The 20275-nt window shown below is 36.2% G+C and overlaps 2 protein-coding genes across 11 annotated transcripts in view; one reads left to right on the plus strand and one right to left on the minus strand.

Annotated features, from left to right (window-relative positions):
* The first annotated feature begins 5987 nt into the window (after nucleotides 1-5987).
* On the plus strand, nucleotides 5988-7652 carry LOC138125638 (G-protein coupled receptor 143-like). Its single transcript, XM_069041069.1, has 6 exons — nucleotides 5988-6415; nucleotides 6462-6573; nucleotides 6623-6717; nucleotides 6764-6942; nucleotides 6992-7319; nucleotides 7369-7652. The coding sequence occupies exons 1-6, from the start codon at nucleotides 6266-6268 to the stop codon at nucleotides 7591-7593; spliced, it is 1089 nt and encodes a 362-aa protein (XP_068897170.1). The 5' UTR covers nucleotides 5988-6265; the 3' UTR covers nucleotides 7594-7652.
* Nucleotides 7591-20275, minus strand: part of capu (cappuccino) — a 31838-nt gene continuing 19153 nt past the window's right edge. For 3 of the 10 annotated variants that reach the window (XM_069041060.1, XM_069041061.1, XM_069041062.1), the window contains exons 2-10: nucleotides 12137-12897; nucleotides 11899-12090; nucleotides 10665-10840; nucleotides 9446-10607; nucleotides 8908-9296; nucleotides 8643-8852; nucleotides 8264-8588; nucleotides 7916-8213; nucleotides 7591-7866 (exon numbers count right to left, since the gene is read on the minus strand). In XM_069041060.1, coding sequence (XP_068897161.1) covers nucleotides 7731-7866; nucleotides 7916-8213; nucleotides 8264-8588; nucleotides 8643-8852; nucleotides 8908-9296; nucleotides 9446-10607; nucleotides 10665-10840; nucleotides 11899-12090; nucleotides 12137-12863 — 3615 coding nt within the window. In that variant the 5' untranslated portion in view covers nucleotides 12864-12897 and the 3' untranslated portion in view covers nucleotides 7591-7730. Of the gene's footprint in view, nucleotides 7867-7915; nucleotides 8214-8263; nucleotides 8589-8642; nucleotides 8853-8907; nucleotides 9297-9445; nucleotides 10608-10664; nucleotides 10841-11898; nucleotides 12091-12136; nucleotides 13619-18013; nucleotides 18116-20275 lie in introns of those variants that run through there. The other 7 variants (XM_069041065.1, XM_069041064.1, XM_069041063.1 and 4 more) reach the window with 7 other exon arrangements.

Here is a 20275-nt window from a genome sequence, read left to right on the forward strand (position 1 = left end):
TCAACCGTTGTTTGTGAAAAAAAAATATTTCAATGTTGTTTGTCAGATTTGTTCAACGCTTAACTTTCCGTTGAAAATAAATGAATGAAATCAATAAAAAATCACAATCAAGATATGCCCGATGTGAGGAAGTGAGGTATCGTTATTGCCTGCAAAATCGCGCTTGTGTTACTCTTAAAATTGTGAAGCATCATCTTCGATCTTGTCTACATTTGCTGCTGTTTGTCAGATTTGTTCAACACTTAACTTTCCGTTGAAAATAAACGACTAAAATAAATAAAAAATCGCGATCAAGATATTCCCGATGTCCGGAGAGCAAGTGAGGTCATCGTTATACCCTGCAAAATCGCGCTTGTGTTGGTGTTAAAAGTCTGAAGCATCATCTTCGATCTCGTCTACATCTGCTAGTGGCATACGGATTTCGATTAATTCAAGGTGTGTCCCATAACATTAAACATTAATTATTGTACCAATTGTAAAAAAGTTGAAAAATAAAGTTTAGATCTACGTTGCTATAGTTATTTAGTCATTCATAACGGCCGCTTCCGCTCATAACGGACACCGTTAACGGACTCCGGCCGTTATGAGGTTGTTTACATGGTGACAAACAGTCCGGAAAGCCACCTTTAACAACTAGATATTACAAAAACGCTTTAAACACACTTTTGTAACAATTACTGTTTCCACACTTTTTCTTGTCAAGTTTTATTATCACATCATTAATTGTTGTTTACATTGGTATCTAAAATTATCAAAAATGTCTTACGTGCTTATGTGTTTATTTAAGGCTAATAACGGGGTTAGAAAATTGTCTAGCGTTGTTGAATTATTAGACCAGAAATATTAACTGGTATGCTTTTTGTAGTGATATTATCAAACTACAGGCTGTTTCCTAAAAAACGCGACAAAGCGGCAAACCGTAACTTAACTTAACTTATTTATTGTCTGATTTTAATAAACAAAAAAAGCAATAAAATTGTTAAAAAAACACTACAATTAATTATTATGTCAAATAAATGGCAACTTTCTTTTTTTAAATGTAAACATAGTTATACTTTTTTTGTATTCTGGTTGAGAATTTTTTTCTGATTTCAATAATGTCTTAACACGTTGACTTTTGTGAAATAAATATTTAGGAATATAAATAAAAATTAAATTTTACCGGTGTATTATGAAAAATCTTTGGTGCTATAACTTATTTTTTTATTTGATTTTAACAAATGATACGTCACACAAAATCGTTTTAAAAACACTATAGCCCGACATGCTATGATTTTTTTTTAACATTATATTTTTTGACAGACCGCAGCTAACTTTGTTTTTTTAAGTTGCACTGTATATTTTTTTATCTTTATTCTGATAGATGTTTATCTTCTCAATACATAAAAATTAAAATAAAAAATCAAAAATTTGTTTTTAATAAAAAAAATAGAATTTCCAAAAATCAAGTAACCATAACTTTAGTATAGCAAATGTTTGAAATTACCTCCATTCTTTCTAACGCACATTCGACACCTTCCACTGACGCCCATTGCGGCGTTTAATAAAAATTCTGTTGGTATTTGTTCACATACTGCTACGATTCTTTTTATTAAATCATCTCTGTTATTGGCGGGAGTCAAATAGACATTGTCTTGAATGTCCATAGCTGTCTTAGTCACTTAGCAAAATTAGAATGCACTTTTGTTACTGTTTAATGTGACTGCTTAATTTAAAAAAAAATACATTATTTTTTAATTTCTTCTTTTTGTTTCTATGCATGAGCATGGTTGTTTACATTTTCATATTTAAAAAAAAATCTCTATAAAACTGAGCAAAAAAAGTTAATAGTGCCATCTGAAAAAAAAAATTGACTATCATTTGTCAAAAACAGAACTCAAGAACAAATATTGGATCAATTCAAGTTGTAGCCCATTTAAAACGATTTTGTTTGACATATCATTTATTAAAATCGGATAAAAAATAAGGAAGTTACAGCATCAAAGATTTTTCATAATACACCCGGTATGTGGCGGACGTGGACGAAATGTTGATGAAAACGGCGCAAGCAGCGGGGGGGGGGGGGTGTCGTAGTGGGTAGGGAAAAAGCTGGAAGTGAATGTGGACAAGACGAAAATGAAGAATGAGGAGAGGGAGTGGAAGTGGGAAGAAAGCAAGATAGAAAGAGTGAGAGAGTTTAAGTGCTACACCTTCAACGAAAGAGCCACAGACAAGGCGCAGATGAGAGAGGTAGTGAGGAAGGCGAACAAGGTAGTTGGATGCGTTTGGGGAATAGGAGAGAGAAATTGGGGAGGTGAGTTCGGGAGGAGAATGATAATATTCGACTGCATGGTAGAGAACGTGCTGATGTACGGAGCAGAAATCTGGGGATGGAAGGAACATGAGGAGGTGGAGAGAGTGCAAAAGAAATATTTGAGATGGGTGCTAGGAGTGGACAGAGAAACACCAGAGTACATAGTGAGGGTAGAGTGGAAGAGGAGCAAGCTGAGAGTGAAAGCGGGAAAGTTCGAGGACAGAATGGGCGGAAGGGAAGAGTGCAGGATACTGACTGAGTGCTATAGAGAAAAGAAAAAGAACGCGGATGAGAAGGAGAGAGAGAGAAGTACTGCAGGAGGAACGGGTATGGGAGTGAGGAAGTGGAAAGAGTGAGAGCGGAAGGAAGATGGATGTGTGCGGAGCTGAGCGAGAGGGACAGAGATACGGATAAGCAAGAGAGAAGGGAGAGAATTAGAGAATCGAGGTACAACAGAAAGTATGAGAGATGCATGACAGAGATGTTCCGAGATTTAGATGCGGGAACGAGGAAAGAGCGAACAGATATTGGACGGAAGGAGAGGAGAGAAGTTGCAGGATGTGCCGTGAGGACAGAGAGACGATCGAGCACATGTGGAGCGCATGCGGCGAAATAACAGAGAGGGAGAAAAAGGAACGGGGAGAAATATTGAGCGAAGACGGAAGAGAGATAGGATGGATGAACGAGGTAGGGAAGAAGAGGGAAAGGATAGAGAAGGAGAGGGGTGGAAAATAGAAAGAAAAAATGTTGGTTTAATTTATTTTTTGTTGGAATTGTAAGCTTTCTTTAGACAAAATTGTGTATATAGGAATCCTTTAAAGCCTGTAGGACAAAATAAAGTTATAAGCATGTATGTAATGGGTGTTCATTTAATATTCTGGTAGCATCACCTATAGAAATCTTTTGTTTTGAAAAACCCATATCGCAGCGTTAAAATATGACATAACCTCACTATAAAATAACAGCATGACACGAATTATGATAAAAAAGTAACACAATTACAATTCACGGACAAATTTATTAAATGAAGTGCTGGAAATGTCTACCTTCTTCTTTTCGTAACAACTTGTGGCACGTTCCTACTTTCCTACACAAGGTTCAGTCTGTTGCGTTGCCATAACTAACATTTATGGGAGAAATCTGTTTCCTCGACGGCAAGGGCGTAGCAACGATTTTTTGCTGGGGTGGGCCAGATTTTAAACCACAGACAGATTCTGGGGTGTGCCAGAAGAATTCTGGGGTGGGCTGACCCCCCCCACCCCACACGGACACAAGATCAACGGTCAGTTATCGTTACATACAATGTTAAATTTCATTTTTTCTTCAACACTCAGAATTTGAGAATTTTCTCCTGCGTGAACGGATTTTGATAAATGTCACTTGTCAAACGAAACGTCTAGCTAATTTTAAAAATTTTAAGCGATTTGGAGCCCCGTCGAAAAAAAGTTGTATTCACTGTTATTAATGTTCGCAACCCACAATACACAAAATTGTAGTATGTACAATGAACTACTTTAGTGCCGATTTTAGACACTTTACTGACAATTTTATGTAACTTTACTAACAATTTCGGATAAACGATTTTATTAATGGTACATTCTTTATCGATATTACCTTGTCAGCTTTCAATAACATTTGTCAGACCTATAAAATTAATATTGAAGACAACATGGAACTTGCCCTCTCAAAGAAGATCAAGAAAGGTAACGACAAGAAAAAAGAAAAGAAACAGGAGGAATGTTGATAAGAAGAAAAAGAAAAACAAAGGAAATTTCTAGAACAATGGAGAAAGATATAAAATATACAGGGTGTCTCACCTAAGACTTTCGAGCCTAATATTTCGGTAATTTGACAACAGATTTTTATGAAATTTAAAATGCAGATATTTTAGACGGTGACGATTATACTCGTATTAGTAATAATAGAATTACCTCATGTTAAAAAATGTAATTTTAACACACGTTTCCTTTATTGAAAATTAAGGGCAATTATTATTAGATTGCTAAACATTTAAAAAAATAGGTGTCTACACAAACAATTAACAAAATAACTCGTCTGATCCAACGAAGAAATTATATTTTGTTGTTAAAAATTGTATTTAAATTTTGAAGGTATTGGAGCAGTCACCTTTTAAAACAATTGATGAAACGTTGCCAAGCAACATTTTGTGCTCCCCTTAAAATCTTAAAAAAGTGGGCGTGCTTTATTAGAAAAGTAAAATTCTATAAATTTATTGAAAATACCTTAAAAATAGACAACAATGGCAGAAATTTCAATATCGTTGAAAAAGGAAACAATTTTGCCCATGGAGAGTCTTATAAGAATTTAAATGACACAGTTCGACTTCTTGTGGAACGCTATCCAAATGAAGGCTTCACAAAATTTAAGATTCAGAGAGTAGTTAATTTATTAGAAAACACAGGAAGCGTACGTGAACTAAATCGGGTAAGGACGACAAAACACATCACTGGGAACGAAGAAATATTTGGGACTGCAATGCAAGCTTTTGAAGAGAATTCAACCAGCAGTGTGTGAAATATTTGAAATTTTTGGAATTTCTTTTATATGAAGGTGTAACTTCTAAATTTTTTTTTTTTTTAAATAAAATAAATACATTTTTTGCGCGATTGTACTCTATTTGCCTGTTTACCACGTCTGTTGTCAAGACGGTAAGTTGTGTTTACTCGTTGTTAACGAGAAACTCGACGGTAAGTAATTTTTGGTGTTCTAGAACGGTAAGTAAATTTATTCAAAATTAATTTATTATTATAATAATTTTTATGTAGACAGAAGTTGAAGACAAGATGTTGGGGCATTTTCTGGTAACTTATACAGCTCTTGTAGTCGGCTTTCCTTGTAATAACATTAGCGGACTTGCCGCGACATTTGCATGGTTTCGAAAATTATGTAGACAGAAGTTGAAGACAAGATGTTAGCACTTTCTCGAAACTCACACGGCTCTTGTAGTCGGCCTTCGTTGCCGCTGCAATGAAATAATATTAGAGAACTTGCAGCTACATTAGCATTGTCAAAATTTTCATACTCCGAATTTTCGTTGTCTTCTTGATTACACATTGAGGTCGTTGGTTTAGAAAATTCTTTATTTGTGACGCCATGAAGAATTTTTCTTGCAAATTGAATCTTGTTTTCGACACAATCTTCAATGCAGCCTTCAACTGCACTTGAAGACTTCCAGTCTCCGTGTCTTTTCAGTCCAAGAAGGTCGTCGCTACTCTTCTCCTCCAAACAATTGTCTTCGATCGGTACGTTGTCCCTACCGTTCTCAATACTTAATAATTCACTATTAATTTTCTTATTGACGTAAATATTCTTTAGAGCTGTTCATTTCTAAATCAAATTCTGATAGTTTAATTTTTTGTTCACAAAAAAGTGGATTTTTATCTAGTTAATAAACCAGGTTCCGCCTCATCAATAAAAATTGATGAAGCGGAACCGACACTGTAAAGTTATTGATTTAAACGTAAATGTGGGAAATATAACATTTTTTTTCCATATCAGTCAAGGTTATACCAACTTGACTTATCTCGTACCTCGAAAACCTCTAATCTTTATCTTACGTTACAAATCGAAATATAAAGTAAAAACCTGGCAGTCCGTCTCTGGCGTTTGTTTACATAAAAATATATATTCTGGAACAGCAACGCGCTTATCAGTCAAAATTAAATATCTTTGAACCTGTTAAAGTGCGGCGATAATTTATCTCTGTGTGTGCAAATAAATCTCGACTCATGTTCAAAGCACATATCAAATCATGTAGTGATAACCGCAAGGTTTCAGTTCATGAATAAGATGTCGTATCTGTTACACAGTGAACAAGAATATGTGACAAGGTGTAGTAGACAAATCAATCGGAGAAATTTCGATTCAATGTGAAACTTGAACCGTTGGTACTTTTTATGGCTTCGGTGCTCTCTCGCTTGGTGTTAAATTTGTGTTTATAATATAAGAGGAATGGCCGATCCAACCATACAAACATTTTGTTGTCATCATGGCAACGGTACTGACATGGCAGTGACGATTATGCAAGAATTTAACACGGATGCGTACAACGCGGTCTGTCTCTTCTCGTCATGTTTGGGTATTTTCGGTGCAATCTACCAGGTGAGACTCCTCATTGTTTCTACTTCTCTTCAATCGCAAATTGTAGATTTTACCCCGACAAGAATTCTCCAATAAACACCGATGGTTGTCTTTTTCTGCAGAACGGGGAAGGAAAATAATTGTGTGGTTGGCAGTCGCCGATCTTCTGGCTTCTTTGGGTGAGTTATGTCACAGTTCCGACTGACTAAACATTTAAAAATAACCCAGGAGTATTCGCGAGGTCAACTATATGGATCAATTATAAAAATATCATGCCGGCAGTCGAGGACGACTCGAGCGTCGTATTTTGCGCAATTTCTTCAGTAAGTGTCCTTCAGTGCTTTCCCTCCGTTGAGATTTCGTTTCCAGGCTTTGATCCAATACTTTTACACCGCCACCTGGATCTGGACTCTCATTTACGCCATCGACATGAGATTTATCCTGAAGGAACAGGCGTCCCAAACTACGTACTACCATCTAGCGGCGTGGATCCTACCAGGAATACTGACCACGACAGGGTTGTCCCTTCTCTACCTACCAGATGCCAAGTACTACCATTCTTCCTTAAATCATCAAAAATAAACAATCTAATTGCAGTTGCCACACTTCTACGTCTTTAGGAACCGCAATTCTTCGAATACTGCCAAATTATATTGCAACCTACTTGCCCATAACAGCTGTGATGATAGCAAATCCGTGTCTGTACCACCACTCTAGCAAAGACATGGAAGAAATAATAACAAGCGCCTCAGGTCAGTTCACTTCTAGAGAAAGAGAAATCTTGGACGCCATAAAAATCAAATTTTCTGTGATAAATTTCGTGTTTTACTTGTGTTGGCTCCCGAATTTGCTCAACGGGATATTGTTGTGGACTCTCTGGTTTCATCTTCCGGCCGAGTGGATCATAGCGATATGGTACATAATGGTACCAGTCTTCCACTTTCATTGTCAGATCTTCTAAAACTACTTTTTAGGCGTTGATGAATCCCTTGCAGGCGTTGTTTAACTGCATGGTCTACAGAAGGTGGAGGAATGGTTCCGAAAGAATAATTTTGCCATGGAGGAAAGTGGAAGTGGAGTTTCCTACGATGCACAGTCAACCTCCCAGTCGTGACTCGTTTAACAGCAGCACTCGCGAAGAGATTCTTCCTTTGTTGCAAAACTCTCAAAGTGTAAATGGTTACAGAAATTACTGGTAATGCTTTAGACAATTTCGAATTTAATAAATACAATTCTTTTTTATAAACAAACACTAAAACTTTATATTAGCAACAGAAATAATATTCGACAATAAATAAAACTTAAATTTTAACAATACAAAACATAAATTCGGTAATCAATTGTTGGTCTTAACTTGTGAAGCGTGTTTGGCTTGGAGTTTCTTTATTTTTGATTTCAACCCATTTTCGCGTTCTTTGATCTTGACAGTCTCGGACATCCTCTCGTTTTCTCTCTTCTTTATCTCTTGGATTCTGAAACAATCAAGCTTAGTCTCATTGCTGTCACCGTCTCCACGCTTACTTCTCTTTTTCCATCCTGATGAGCTCCTTCTTGAAGATGTCTTTGAAATCCACGCAAAATGGTAGCCACATTTCAAAAAAGGAATTTGGAGGGTGGTCCTCCAAGGTGCCAGATTTCGGCTTGAAGAGGTAGAATTTCATGGTGTTGATAAACTTGACCTTACAATCGTCTAAATTTTCGAATTCTATCGTGAGCTGCTTTTTAGAATTCTCCAGAAATTGGGTCATCTTGTCCTTGAACGGCTGCAAGTTGTCGGCGTTTGACGATTCTATTACTTTTTGGGTCCTCTCGTCGCATTCTAGAACGAGACCATTTAAAACTATTTCTGCACAATTTTAGTTGTGGTACCTGCAAGTTGTTTTTCTAGTTTTTGTAGGTCTATCCTGACGTCCTCAAAATTTACAGAGGCGGCTCTTTTGATATCTCCTGGTTCTGGTACCGGCAGCATTACGTTGGGTTCGAAAGGATTCTCAATCTTTTTCATGTACATTTTCACGATGTAATGAAGAAGGGTGATTTTGGAATCTTTTGACTTGACATCCTTCAATTTTGGCAAGATTTCTAATCCGAACCCATCAGCTTGTCCTCTCGACATGTTGCCACCGTTCATGTAGTTCCCCAATGTTAAGATTATTGCAAAAACTTCTTTCAGTTCGGTGCTATTAACTAGATACTACAACAGTCATCGTAAAAATGGTTCTAATGGAAAATGTAAACAAGTGGGTACCTCACAAGTAGATTTTATATTGGTCAGAATGTGCCCTATGGTACTGATAGAATCATCGAATTCTACTTGGAACATCAGACACGATATCCTATCGGCAAAATTAGATATTTCTGAAAGATCGTGTAGAAATTGTTCAGGCTTGTCTAGTGGTACTTCTGGTTTCGTTGATAAGTGACTTTTGATAAGATCTAATTCTTCAGACGTCGCCCTCTGGAATGCAGAAGAAATTAGACGATTAAATTTTGTGAAACAAAGTACCACTCACCACTTCGTAAATTTGTTGTAGCGCTTCTAGATTGACGATAGAAGTATCAAAATTATAAATGGCGTTTTCGATTTCTTGAAAGTCTATGTGTAAGCTTTGAGCAAGTATTCCGACATTTTGTGACCTTTTACTATCTAGAAGCTTAACAGCTTCCACTTTCGTCTTTTGTTGTTGTTTCTTAACCGTTGGCTTTCTCGTTATGACTTGTCTCGAGAACAAATCGGCGAATTCTCCTAGACTATCTAAAGGCAATTCATCTATTTGAGTCCAGAGGGCCGAAGAAGTGGCAGAAGAAGAATCGACAGTGTCTACAGGAGATGTCGCTAAAATTCTAGTCCAGTACAACGGTTTCATCGGTACTTTAGGATTCAGAGTGGCTTTCCTCAAGCCTGAAAACAATTCAACATTTACATAATAAAGAGGTAAAGCATCAAGAATTTTCGCTGAATGAAGCAATAAATGGAGTGGAGCGACGTGTTGAAAGCGGTTATTCCCAAAGGCCTTAAGCAAGCATCCTTTTTGAACAAAAGTTTCTTACCTAAGGACACTGGAACAGGAGGAGCCACTACATCAACAAAAAAAGTGCTTTCTAAGTAAAACAAAATAACACGTGTATGGAGAGTACACCATGAAAAATATTTACCGGCTTTTTGCGAACTCCAGCCCCCAATAGGAGGCGGCGGCAGCGGTACGGGTCCTCCTGGAGGTGGCGGAGGGGGTGGTCCCCCGTTCAACGCATGAGGAGGTGGAGGTGGTGGTGCAAATCCCGGCATCGGGGGTGGCAGTGGTCCAGCTCCTGGCATCGGCGGTGGCGGAGGTGCTGCGAGTCCCGGCATGGGTGGTGGCGGCGGTCCTCCGAGTCCCGGCATTGGTGGAGGCGGCGGTGGCGGTGCTATCGTACTCTGCGTTGAAGGAGGTGGCGCTGCTTCAGAACTTGTCGGCATAGGAGGCGAACTTGTCGGCATAGGAGGCGGGGGTGGTGCTGCGACCGAAACCGGCATCGGCGGTGGCGGGGGTGAAGGAGTCGGAAATTTAGGCGGTTCCGAAGCGAGGACGGGTGAAGGAGTAGACGGTTCCAGCGCTAGAGGAGGCGGAGTAGCCTTGTCGACGACCGTAAGCGCAGGAGGCGGCGAAGGAGGCGGTTTCTCTTGCATGACGACTTCTTCGACTTTCAGCGAGGCCTCGGAGTTTGTGCTTGTGGTCTGATCTGTACGTTGCGTTTCATCAGTTTGCGTTGATTGTGCTTCACTACAAAATTGTGCTAAGTTCACTTCACTTAAGTCATCTGTCTGAACTAATTTATTTAAACTACTATCACAGCTTTTGAACAATTTGTGTTCCTCAACGGGCGAGCTGAAATCCTCGACGGTCTTCGCCGTCAGATTCTGGATCTCGATCATGGTTTTGTACTTGTCCACTTCTTGCTTCAGCCGATTCACTTCTTCCTCCAGCGACAATATCTCGACGTCGCGGGCGGAATTCTTGAACTCTTGGTTGCTCCTAGGTCTCTCGTTCTCCGACTCGACGAATGGCAGTTCTGGTGTTTTAGGCGAAGAAGCGATCACTGCGTCGTTGGTGCTCGTCGACAAGTACAGATCTGACGGAGACGTCGGGGGCCACGAGACGTTACTGAGCCTTCCCGGAGTCTGCGGGATGGACAAGGGCGTTTCTGCATGGGTCCAGTAGTACATACAATCCGGCTGCAAACACATTTATCTACAACTTATCACCAAGATAGTATTTCAGTCTGAACCAACTTTGAATATGTTGTACATAGGGACATCCTTGTCCGGGATTTGTCTCAGGACCCCTGCCGCCAGCAGATGCGTGCAGAACTGGATCGCCAGAAGCTTGAGGTCTTGGCCGTTGGGGAGTTCAACTGAGTAGTGGTCTTCGCTGAACTCCGACAGGTACCAGTTCACCAACATGTGACCTTAAACACAACATTGACGGTAAAACACTGGAACCCTGAGTGAAGTCATAAGGATGTATGGGTTGGTGATCACGTTGTTCACTGAATTTGAAAAGCATAACCGACGAGAATTTATATTTGGAACTTCATGAGTGGCCGCATAAAAAACAACTCATCAAGAACCAGATTATGCAATCTACTGTAACACAAAAGCTGATGTTGGTTTGTTTTTATTTAATTACAATTATTTTACCTGGGACCTGGTGCTCGTTGAGGGACAACCGCAGACAAATGGCGAAAATTATCGTCCGCACGTTGTTATCACCATCAGATTATCAGATTATGTGGTTATCAACTTTTGGTTTATTGTTTTGACGTACCTATGGAAATCTACAACGCCTTTATAAACTTTAAGCGTTTACACGTTTGCATAATTATGTTTCGAATACGCTAATTAATTCACCACATTAATCAAAGTAAATTATCTTGATCTAAACCAGTGATTACAATAATTACAGTTATGTCATGTGATCATCAACTGATGTCAGTAATCAGTCAAAAATGATCAGATTACATTGAATTTAAATTTGTGATAGTGTTATACTAGTTACGTAAACATCAAAATGTTTCCCAAAAATTTTGTTCCTAGAAATAATCATCTCGAATCCACGAACGAGGAAAGTAATTAAGAAAATTGGTGTAAATTGTCAAAGCAAGTTGTTTACGTTCTTAAAATGACAGAAACAAAAATGACAGGAAATGTGATAAAAATACACATAATAAGTCTGATATATACCGGTGTTCATTTAAAATCTCCTCAAAATTTGCATTGAAGAGTAAAAACACAAACAACGCAAAAAGTGAGGTTAGATTTACACAGCTGATGCGTGATCTGATCTGTAATCCGTGGTGCGTTCACAATCGACCCTTCACCGCCTACTTGTGTGTGAATTTATATTTAAAAATAAAAGTGGGCGACCTTCGGAGCGGTTTGCAAATGCCGGAAACAAACGGTTCAGCACTAATGCACCCTAGTAACATTTTTGTGGACACACTGTACACGTCCGCACTGTATATACCTTCGAATTTTTCGTAGAGCTGAAAGTCCAGTTTTTCAGGAACAAATTTAGGCTTCGTGATTTTCGACTCGAGCTCGGCTTTATTCAGGGTGAGCGACGCGACCTTCTTCAGCACTGAACCATCTGGTTTGGTCAGCTCCGCAGGAACAGACATGTTCCGTTTGTACTCCACATGTCCTGTTATCAAGATACCTTAATTACCTAAAACATGTCAACACTGGAAACTCCCCCCACTTACCGTTCCCCAAGCTGACGTCGGACATCCTCTTGACCAGATGCGCAACCTTCTGCCCTTCGTCGACATTATCCTGCGACTTCCTCTTCAGCGTCCCGCCGTCCCCTCCGTCGTACTCGTCCTCTTTGTTGACAATCTCGACGTTCTCCGAGGCGAAACTGTCTTTGGGGTCGCTGTCCAGGCTAATTTGGCTGGTTCTCGACACGCCAAGTTTGCTCAACTTCTTCGTCTTTTCTTCTTCATGCCTGGCCCGGTACTCGTTCAGCTTGAAACTGTTGAGCGTGAGGTTGTGCAGGAACTCTTCTTGGGTCGTGCTGTTGGGCACTTCGACGTCTAAAACGACGCTTTCTTCGCTGTAGTAGCACTGGTTCATCTCGGTGTTGAACCCCGTGGAGGGCGTCAAGGGGTCGGTGAAGTTCGAGTCGGAGCTCGACGACACCGCGCTCGGGGGCGTCTTCGTCTTCTTCTCGACGGTTTCCTCATTGAAGCGATTAACTTTGCACCAGGAGTCGGTGACGATTATTTTGTCGGAGTTCTTCGCGAGTGGTTTTTCGTCGAGGAGGGAGGCGTCCAGAGCCTGGTCGTCGCTCTCTTCCGGGACGATTCCGGTGAACTGGGACGAGTCGACTTTTCCGCGTTTTCCCCGGATTTTCATCAAGGATTTCACTTTACCTTGAGACTTGCCGCTCTTGGTCGAGTGTTTAGGCTCGTTGGTCTGGAGGTTGCCCATTTTTCTCACCACAGGATCGGTCGATAATAATTATCTAAATTCAGAACAACTCTAAATATTTTTGTTTTGGTCTGACAGCAACAAAAGCGTAAAATTCACTCGGTTTAGAAAGTGGAATCACATCGTGCAAACACTGCAGTTTCATAACTAGTTCCATAATCGGATAAACTTCCGCTCGTTACTCACTATGTTTATGTACAATTTTTTCTACGATTTGCTAGGATTACTGTAAATATCACATTTTTACGAAGAACTGAACGGTATGTCTTTCTGGGTTGACAAAGCGCAGCTGCGCGTGCTCGCGCCACGGAATCGATTGACCAAATCAAAATAATATAACGTTGGGGTATTACCAACTTTCCCTTTTGATTGACTTTTCATGCCACCAACTGACGGCCCATTGCACTATTTATAGTTGGAAATTGATAGCAACACCGTCATTGTTACTTAAGGTCGTTTGGGGTCACTTGTGTTTGTTTACAGCGATACCGTGTGCTCTGCAGTCATTTTCAAACAAAAAACCACCACTGTAAATAATTCAACTTATCTGACGATTATTCCAAAAATACACACGTTTCAATTTGTTGCGCCGCCACATTTTAAATAGAAGAATTAATTTAAAAAAATATTTGCAAAGCGCCAGTGCGAAAAATAATGATTTGCTTTGTTGGATTCTGCTTTGTTTTTCGCTGTGGAAAAAACTTGTTTGGTCATGTGCGTCTGAAAATATGGTGCCTGGGAAAAGTCCCTTTACAGTGCTACCATCTACCCTCGAGGTGAGAAAATCACCACCACCTGCTGTTAATTGTAATTAACAAACTTCCCTAGTTCTGCATTTTGTGATATTTGTTGCCCAAGTTGTTTTCATAATCATAAGTGTAGACTGAATTGTTTTTGTCACTTGGTCCTGAAGGACGGATGTCACAAACGCCTACACTCCATTATTTTATTAGTCATGCAAAGTTACTAAAAACGTTATTACCGTGTGAAAACATTTTTGGTGATTCTAGCCTTGCCATTAAAGTTCTTGCACATACATAGTGTGAGATAAAATAATAAATACTGATAGACACATTTTTTCCCAGAGACAATGTGATAACTTTCCACGTAAAGAATTTAAAAATAGTCCAACAGCGCAAAAGCTAGATAGTGTAATCATAAGATTTGCAAATTTAACTATACGTGTTTTAATCTACATACTCATTATGGTTGTAAAAACACTCTTAGATATTTTATAACACTAGTTAAAGTATAAACGAGAGGTAAATACAAGCTAGTTAATAAATAGTATATTAAAAAACAAGTTTCATAAGACCAGTCTTGAGCACGAATTCAAGATTAAAAAACGAGTGGCATAGCCATGAGTTATTTTAAAGAATGAGTGCTTCAAGGTCTTATGAAACGGGTTTTTTATACTATTTTTTTTAATTTGCCCTTTTTAAGCCGTTTTTAAACAAAAATGTGAAATAATGGCTATAAGGACATCCCAGATGATGACATCGCGTTCGTTAATACCTATGTCTATTAGAGAATCAAAATGGAGGCAAATTACAAAAAAATGTTTAGGAACATACCTATTATGTTTTCTTTTAATGACAATTGGATAAAAAATGGAAAATTATTAAGTATCTTAATTTTGTAAAACAGTGACCTCATAAAAGATTTGTCAGAAGCAGGAAGCAGGCTATAAAATCTTGAAGATTTTCAACAAAAAAGTACGTTTATGAGGTTTTGTTGCAACATAGAAAAATAAATTGCATTGGTAGTAACAAAATTCGTTATGTCTGTGTGACAGAGTAAATATTTACTAATTGTAAATCATAACTAAATAGTTATTTATGCAATTACTTTCTCTTTACAAATGGGATGTTGACACACACGAGAGCAGCGAGTAAATTTGCTCTGTACACAAGTTGCATGTATGATTTTTTGCGATATAATTGTCCCTATGCTATAAAATTATTACGAAAAAATAATGAATAAAACTTCAACATACTAGGGTGTCTCAGCTAAGACTTTCGAGCCTAATATCTCGGTTATTTGCCCACGGATTTTTATGAAATTTAAAATACAGATATTTTAGACGGTGAAGGTTCAGTTAGTAATAATTAAATTACCTCAAGTTAAAAGATGTAATTTTAACACATGTTTCCTTTATTGAAAATTAAGCGCAATTATTATTAGATTTTCTTTCTTTATTTCTAATTCTGTAGCTAATTAAGAAACATTTAAATGAATGCAAGTGCACTACTAAAGTGTAAAATAAAAGTGTTCCCTAAACTCTAAAATAAAACCTTAGGCCCTTGGTGCAAAGAAGTCATCGATTTCATTAATCAAAGAAATTCCTTTTCGAGAGGATTTCCCTTGCCATTCAACGTGGAAACGCTGCAAGCATTCGGGGCACTTTTCCAGATTCCGCAATATTATCGGAAATTTTTGTATTATAAAACAAAAATGTTATGTAATTATGTTATTAATAGATAATTAATCAACTTAATAAATATAAAAAACTAAGTATAAAAATGTTCAATTTAGACGTAGGTACAATATTGATTAATAGTTATTTTTATATTAAGTGCGCGAAGAGAGTGTTTTTTGTGCATGAAAAGGTCTTTTACGCCGAGACGAAGGTCGAGGCAGTATTAGCCTTTGAATGCACAAAAACATCTTCGCGCACGAAATATAAACAATATTTTTTCTATAATTGATTCAAAAAATTGAAATTAAAAATTCAAATTTTTGAAGGAACTCTGAAGTTTCAATGCAGTGACCATGTTGCTAGGTAACTAATAAAAAACTGGGTGAAATGAAAAACAGAAATAGTCGTATGCGTGAAATTTCACACACTGTTTTGTATGGTTTCTATGGTTTCGATCTTACTAACAATGCAAAAAAAAAATACACGTTAGAAAATGACCCACTTCAGGCACAGATAACTATGCGTGAATTTCAATTTTTTGAATCAATTATATAAAAAAAACAATTATGTACTTTTTTTAAATAGTATCTAGTGATAAAATACAACTATCAGAATTAAACTTTGAAGAAACGAATGTATTAGTTATTATTTGAACTTATTTAAACTTACTGAAAACAAAATGTTATCAAATAGATAAGCTTCATTTTGGATAAATATGTATTTATAATACATCATTTTCAAACAAGTTTTACTAGTACTTTAATATTTATAATGATGATTTTATGCTATCGATGAATAAGAAGTGACATCAAAAGCGACAATAAGTTCAAAAGTACAGTAGTAAACCATTATTATATTCTAAGGTGGACATTGTTGTATTGGTATTTTTAAATTTCTAAAGGCTATAATTTTTTCATACGTTCTGAAGTGACATTATAAAGTGCAATCAAGATTGTAATTATAAAGTAAAATAATGTTAAAATAAACAATACTAAAATAATCTTACACTTGACAACATATTTTGTGGTACTTGATACAGATAACCAAAGTAATTATATAAAGAACAATAAAAGCTTCAACATATAAGTGCATGTTGTGTTTTTTATACATAATCTTAAAATAAATTTAAAATTAAAAATATGTTATTGCTTACATTATTTTATTTTATTTTTAACTATCGATGGATCAAATTCATTTGTATCGAATCATCCATGGATTTGAAACCGTATGTTTTTTGCAATTGATAATTTTGCTTAATTGTGGGATCTAAAGCTACATCATTTTAAAGTCTTTTTCTAAATCGATTTGGTTTTAAAAAATTCTGAGTTTTTAAATAGATCCGAAAAACCTGTAGCCTCCACATCTAATTTTGTTGTTAATCTCAATTTTTCGTCAGATTCTATTGCTAGATAAACGATTAAATTAGTTCTAATTTTAACCACTGTTGCAATAGTTTACATGAAATGTCAACTGTCAAGACCTCTAACCTGTATTTCAAGTAACGACATACGATTTCGGTTTCATGGATGAATCGATTACAATAACTTCTTTGAAGACAAGATGACCACTAAATTAATACATAGTCATAAATGTGAGTAACTGAAAAATAGTTCAAGATGTCATAATTTCTTATCAAACGAAAGTTTTTCGGTCTGGTATAAGCTTCGTATCTAATACTTCCTTTTTAATTATTAAATTAAGTAGATAATCGGTCTTCAAACATTTTTGGCCACAAATAGTTTTACACTGCTTTTCTTTTGCTTTTCCTCTTTTTTCAATTGTATTTCACTATTTCTCAAAACGATTTCCTATCTCTATTAAATGTCAAAGTGACGTAAATATGACTTAGTTTTGAGAAATAGTGAAATACAATTGACAAAAGAGGAAAACCAAAAGGAAAACACTATAATTTTGAGTTTATTATGCCGATAGAATGAAATAAATTGTACTTAATGTATGAATCTTTGAAAAATAATAAAATAATGCGGAATCTGGAAAAGTACCCCGAATGCTTGCAGCGTTTCCACGTTGAATAGCAAGGGAAATCCTCTCGAAAAGGAATTTCTTTGATTTTGAATCGCCTGATTCCGCAATAAGTCGGTTTCCGATTGTATTAATGAAATCGATGGCTTCTCTGCACCAAGGGCCTAAAGTTTCAAAGGCTAAACCTTTAAATATGTATTTTGACGAAATAATTGAGCTATATTTGCTATGTTTGCGTTTGCAAGCCATTTCAGCGGCAAAACCTGAAACTTCAGAAGTTTTCAAAACGTTAACTATCTGCAAGTGTATCTACAATAGATTCCGCATTATTATCGGAAATTTTTGCATTGTAAATAAAAAATGTTATGTAATTATGTTATCAATACAATTTTTATTTATTATCAAATAATCAATGAAATATGACATGAATTTAAAAAAAATTCTTGAATGTTCCAGTTCTGGAATACAATACTATTTCAACTCTATCAATGTTTTATCAATTTTTCTATTTATCAATGAAATGAAGGCTTACCATGCTGTTGCTTTTCGTGATGTTATGTTCAAACTAATGAAATGCACTATGCAAATACGTGCACGGCAACGAGAACTTACTTATTATAATAATATGATATAATGAAATAATTAATATCAATTCATCAAGCACATAATTAAAGAGACCATGTTAGTACCGTTGCTTTTCTACAAATTTATATGTATGTGTTTCATAGTAAAAATGCGGAAACGGTACCTCAAAAAGTTTCATTGCTCCTTCTGAAAGAACTATTCACAACTGGTTTAATGAATTTAAGTTTGAGACAGTGTCACTGTCAAGGAAGATCAAATTCCGCTGTTACTAAAGAAAATGAGTCACTTACGGAATTATAAAAAGTATGTACCTTGAACATTGGAGTGACTGCTGTAACCGTTGCACATTTAATTAATTAGCTCTATTAAAAATTGTGTTCAGAGTTTGATAGATTATTCCAGTAAATAATTGTCAAAAGATATTTTTTATTCCTATTTGAATATTAACAAGAAAATCACATGAAGTAAAACCACATTACCAATGCAAGGTAGCACAACGTTAAACGGATGATGAAAAAAATGAACAGTTCTTGGACAATGTCAAAGAAATTAGTCATCAAATGAGAAAAACTGATAGCTTCATTGATTACCAATTCGAATACTATACTCCGTTCACTGAAGCGATATAATAATATAATGTGTATAATCCATTTGGGGATGGATCTGCTGCTTCTTTAATCACCAGTGCCGTATCGAGGGTCCATATTATAGGTATGTAGGATCTATCATAAAAATTGTGAAAATATGTTTACTTTGTTATTCAATAATTAAATAACTTATTCTCTATAATTCTGTTATTTATGACTGGTGGAGACAGTAACATTGCCAGTAATTTGAAATTTTATGATAATAGGTAGATATATTTTCTCAAAAAAAAAAAAAAAAAAAACAAGAACAAGAACAAGCTTATAACGTAGTCATCATAACAGTAACGTCAAGGTCTTCATATAAAAAAGTCTCATCTAAAGTAGACATGTACATTGATCGTCAGTGTATTCAATCTACAAAAAAAAAAAAAACAGTGGTGTTTCTCTACCCTCATCAGGTGTATTCTTGTGCAAACCATACTCTTAACGCTGTGTATTCAGTATTCTAAGTAAATTACAATATAAAGCTTATTTATTTATAAAATAAATAAGCAACATTTCGTAAGAATGGGTAATTTACCAGCTTTGTTGCCAAACGCCACCGGTAAGCAGACTTTTCGGTGAAATGTCAAAGAGACGTCAACGGTATGCTAGAAAACAACTTTTCAATTTTAGCAAAGTTTACAGAGTTTACTATAATTGTAAGAAACGATTATTGAAAAATAATTGGTCAAATGGGTTTTACCATTGAAGATAAAGCATTAATTATGTTAAACAAATATTTTTCTTTAAAAAAATAATTGGCTTGTTTGAATTGGATCCAAGAAAAAATTACAATTTTAGGAATGGACTCTGAACAATCTTGTGATTAAAGTAAAAATAAAAAACTGAATATTTATCTTAATCAAATACATACATATGTACAATTTAAATTTAATTTTGCGTAAGAATCATATTTGAGTACGCTTATCAGTAGTTATTTTATTATTATTCGATATACCAGACCACCAAAAACTTGACTGGAATGATTTTTGTACTTTGATCTAACATTTATAATATTGGTATTCTAGACACAAACTACCGTGATGATAAGCAATAAATGTGGAACTGTTCCCTAACACCTTTTCTAGTAGTGATGATTTTCCTGGAGTATTTTTAATTCCCACTCGTCATTCAAAGGATTTACAGGAACGAGGTAGAAAACGATGTGGATGTTACCGTTTGTTCAGAGTAACAGACACCTGCGACAATGTTATTCGTAGAATTAATATAGGTACTTTAGGATTTAGATGGAAGAGAGAATTAAAGAAAATTTCGGTTCTTAACACCGGCTAAAATCTGTGTTGAAGATTTGAAATCATAATAAAAGTTTGCATTTTCTTGGTAATTTAACCGAATCTTCAATTACATCAGTAACACTGAGCAATTTAAAATTTCCATTTTGTACAGCAGCGAAGCTCAACTCGGATATTTGGAGACTTTCGCCGAGGACCTTATTTAAAACGTATGCAAATACCAGTTCTCAGCTCGGCAAGAATTAGCTCATTCGCGTTTTCTAAGATAGACGGTGGAGGATTAAAAACATGATCTGGATTGTAGGTGTACCAGAGAGGGAAGTGCGTAAAAAAGGAAAAAGGATTATCGGAATGCCTTACAATTCTGGTTAATTAATTTATGAATTTTATAATTTATAGGTACATGTACATGTAGTAAAAGATATAAATGCAAATGTATGGAACAACATTTTTTAGATAAGAAGAAAGTAGTTTTTCATTTACGCTATTTATAGAGAAAACAAAGTCATAGTTATGAAGTTATCATAATAGAAGAATATCATA

The sequence above is a fragment of the Tenebrio molitor genome, chromosome 3 (assembly GCF_963966145.1).
Source record: "Tenebrio molitor chromosome 3, icTenMoli1.1, whole genome shotgun sequence".
NCBI lineage: Eukaryota > Metazoa > Arthropoda > Insecta > Coleoptera > Tenebrionidae > Tenebrio > Tenebrio molitor.